Source organism: Saprolegnia diclina, assembly GCF_000281045.1.
Source record: "Saprolegnia diclina VS20 unplaced genomic scaffold supercont1.15, whole genome shotgun sequence".
Classification (NCBI taxonomy): Eukaryota; Oomycota; class Saprolegniomycetes; order Saprolegniales; family Saprolegniaceae; genus Saprolegnia; species Saprolegnia diclina.
The window spans coordinates 714,572-718,012 of record NW_008246082.1 but is presented as its reverse complement, the minus strand read 5'-3'; the positions used below and the strand labels follow the sequence as shown (position 1 = coordinate 718,012).

At 58.9% G+C, this 3,441-nt stretch overlaps 2 protein-coding genes across 2 annotated transcripts in view; one reads left to right on the top strand and one right to left on the bottom strand.

Annotated features, from left to right (window-relative positions):
- Position 1: 1 nt before the first annotated feature.
- SDRG_05812 (hypothetical protein) lies at positions 2-1,461 on the bottom strand (the record flags this gene model as incomplete). The annotated part of the gene is made up of 4 exons (XM_008611553.1): positions 2-39; positions 84-268; positions 322-503; positions 544-1,461. The coding sequence occupies 4 exons, from the start codon at positions 1,459-1,461 to the stop codon at positions 2-4; spliced, it is 1,323 nt and encodes a 440-aa protein (XP_008609775.1).
- A 1,892-nt stretch (positions 1,462-3,353) lies between these two features.
- Positions 3,354-3,441, top strand: part of SDRG_05811 — a 3,681-nt gene continuing 3,593 nt past the window's right edge. The window contains exon 1 of the mRNA XM_008611552.1: positions 3,354-3,439. Within this exon, the coding sequence (XP_008609774.1) occupies positions 3,383-3,439 (57 nt within the window). The 5' untranslated portion in view covers positions 3,354-3,382. The remainder of the gene's footprint in view (positions 3,440-3,441) is intronic.

Here is a 3,441-nt window from a genome sequence, read left to right as displayed (position 1 = left end):
TTCAGTGTCGGCCGCCGCCTCGCGACCAGCGTCCGGGTTCTTGTACTCCTCGTCCGATTCAGTGTCGGCCGCCGCCTCGCGACCAGCGTCCGGGTTCTTGTACTCCTCGTCCGATTCAGTGTCGGCCGCCGCCTCGCGACCAGCGTCGGCGTCCGAGTCGTTGTACTCGTCGTCCGAGTCGTTGTACTCGTCGTCCGAGTCGTCGTACTCGTCGTCCGAGTCGTCGTCCTCGTCGTACTCATAAGCACTCACACTGCCGTCAGAGCTGCTACGGTCGCTGCTGTCCGCCGACTCAAGATCAGCGTCTGACGCCGGTGCGACATCTGGCCCGGGAAGAGGTTGCGAGCGCAAAAGAGTGGCGATGCGCGCCGATCTGCGCACCGATGAGCTCGGTGAAGCACCGTATCCCGCTGCTGGAGCGGAATGTGCGCGACGAGCCGTTGCTGGAGCGGGATGTGCACGACGAGCCGTTGCTTGAGCGGGATGTGCGCGACGAGCCGTTGCTGGAGCAGGTGATGAACGACGAGGACGAGAGACGGCTACCATTGCCGTTGGTGGCGCGGCCCACACGACATCGGCCAATGTGTCGGCAGGGAGCAAGCGGAGTTCTTTTGCGCGCCAAAGCTTGACGACCCAGTAGCCCAGGCGCAGAGACTCCCCGCCAACTTGCTCCAGATGACCTTCTGGGACGTTGGCGTCGCCGACGCGCGTCACGTACGCCCGGAGGCCGTCCACGATCGGCGCCCACGTCGCCGGCACGTTGAACTGCAAGCCGAGTTCGTCGAGCTCTTGACGCTTGTCCTCGGGCAGCTCTGAGAACTTGAGATAAAGGTACCAGGCGAGCTCGCCAAGGCGGATACCGCGGTACACGTTCTCCCACGTGGCCGGCACTTCGAAGTTGACCGGCACCGCGTCGCTGTGGAGACGCTCCTTGTACCGCGAGAATAGAGCCTTGACAATAGCCCACTGCGGAAGCTCGGGAAAGAGACCGAGGCCGTGCAGAACGTCCACGTCGGCGACCGAGAGCTCGTAAAAGTGAGCGCGGAGCAATCGCGGCGCGTACGCGAGAGCGACGTGGAACGTGCTCTGATGGCCGTCTTGCATCTCGACGGTGAGCGCCGCCGGGATGTCCAAGTTGTGGGACTCTTCGTGGTACGTCTTCAACTGCGCCACGAGCGACGTCAGAGGCATGCCATTGACGAGCCACTTGGTTGTTGCGTTGGCCCAGTACGTGACAATCTGGTGATTGCCGCGCGGCATTCGCCAGACGAAGCCAAGCTCCTCGAGCCCGTCAAAGCGATCTGCATCGTAGTTGCACGCGTGGCGGCGCAGGTTGCGCAAGACCATGGCGAGGTCCTTGCCGTGATAGATCGCCGGCCAGGGCTCCTGGGCCGGAACGATGAACTCGCCCTGCACCTTGAGGTGGCCATGGGCCGCGCGGTAGAGGGTCAAGAGCGTCATCGTGTCTTCCCACGGGATGTCCTTGCCTCTCGCCATCACTACTGCAAGGTCGAATGCCACTGACCCGAAGATTGAAATATTCCGATTTTCGACCAATCGGAGCGTCGACGAATGCACGGACGCTGATCATTGGCTCGTCTACGAAATGGCATGAGAAACCGATGAAGGACGCGCGCAACGACGCACGTAGCGAACCGTCGTCTCACAAGGCCGCCAAGAGCTTGCGTGGCAGAGACCGCGTCGTTGCAAATCGGTGTTGCAGCACGGTGCTCGAGATGGTCGCCATGGGTCACTCGGATGTCTGCAACATCGTCGCGAGGAGGTACGAAAGCACCTGAGCTCAAGCCAACACACGCTCGTGAAAGCGTCGTCGGCCAACGCAATGAGCTTGAGGAGGCACGAGATCTTCAAAACGGACCGGTTGCACGTGCTCGTACTACAGTAGTACACATTAGCGTCAAACATACTATTGGCCAAACGGCGGACCTTTGCAGCGCGCTGCAAGGAGAGCCTTACAAGTTCAAGCGTTTCGATGCGAGACCAATGCCACGGTGCATTGGGTAGAGACGGGCTTGAAGATCGATCTTGAAGGCACGACCTTGCCGAGTATGCGACTGGCGCCAACGTCGGCGGTTGAGGGCTCTTTCACGGCGAGACGCTCGGACGATCGCTTTGGCGAGTTGACCACGCGCGTTTTCAGACGAGAGTTCGTTGGACAACGACAACCGACGAGTTCGCATTGCGGGGCTTGGCGAGAAGTTGGAGTCGTTGGGACAATAGGCTGTTGAGATGGACGGCAGACAATTCGAGCGGCCAAGCATACCGCGATCTCACTCGTCTGAGAGACCGAGCTGATCATGCGAGGCGCCTTCTCAAGGTGGGACGAAACAGCCGTTCGGAGCGCTGACTGGCGGCCGAGTGATGCGAAAGGATCTTGTCGTGGTCGTCTGTGAGCAGCCATGAACCGGCGTGAAGCGGAGGTCTGGCCAAACGTCTTGCTACCGAATGCCTTGGACGCGATTGTGAAGACGTCGGGGACCGACTGGAGGCGCGAACATCGCATCGACCACACGTTTCCCAGAGTCTCTTCCTTCTACGGCGCACTCTCCCACCGAGCTCACGCACAAGACATTGGAGCCACACATAATGTGCTTGATGTTCGTGTCACTTTATTGTCCCTACAAACGGTGTGAGGAGAAACCGAAATCTAGAATCACGTACTGCAGGATCAAAAGCTAGCGCCGCGACGTCGCCGCCTTTGGCGGACGTGGGAGCGGCCTTCAGTGGCAACCGCGATCGTCGACGGCTCCATCAAAACGATGCAGATCGTTGCCGTTATCGGGATCATGGCGCAGTGCGGAATCGTCACAGGCGCGAGCCGGTGCATTGTCCAGGCGCGTCACTTGCCGCAAAAGGCAGCGTTCACCAACATCAAAAGGCAGCAGCAAACGAGGAGCTAGTACAGCGGCGATGCGCGTCAGGATCTCAGCGGGCTGTTTGGCCTCGCGCGCGCTTTCCCGACCACCTCTTTCTCGTCAACCATTTCGACCAGATTATCCGGTATTTCGGATACGGTCGGTAGAAGAGCACTGTTCCTCGTCACCTCGCATTCGTCATTGGCCCAACGATTAGCCATCCTTCTTGCCGCCTCACGTCGACCAATACGTACAGGCTCAGAGACGCAAGCTGGAGATGTGTAAATGCCCACGTTTGACGCGCGAATAACCACAAACACGATTCACAAGAGAAATAGGACGAACTTTAAAAATGGCACCGCCATACCCAGCCACTTCTTGCCGCATTCATATCATCACATACTATTTAGATAATCTAATTCAACACTATATAAAATATGGACCAACAGTATTTAGATACCTTCAATAAAGTTTCTACTTGTGTGGGGCAAGCGACCAAGCTGCCCATGACCCTTGCGCCGCCCGAGTCCGTCGTGCCGGACGATCTCCCGGTGCAGTTCCAGGC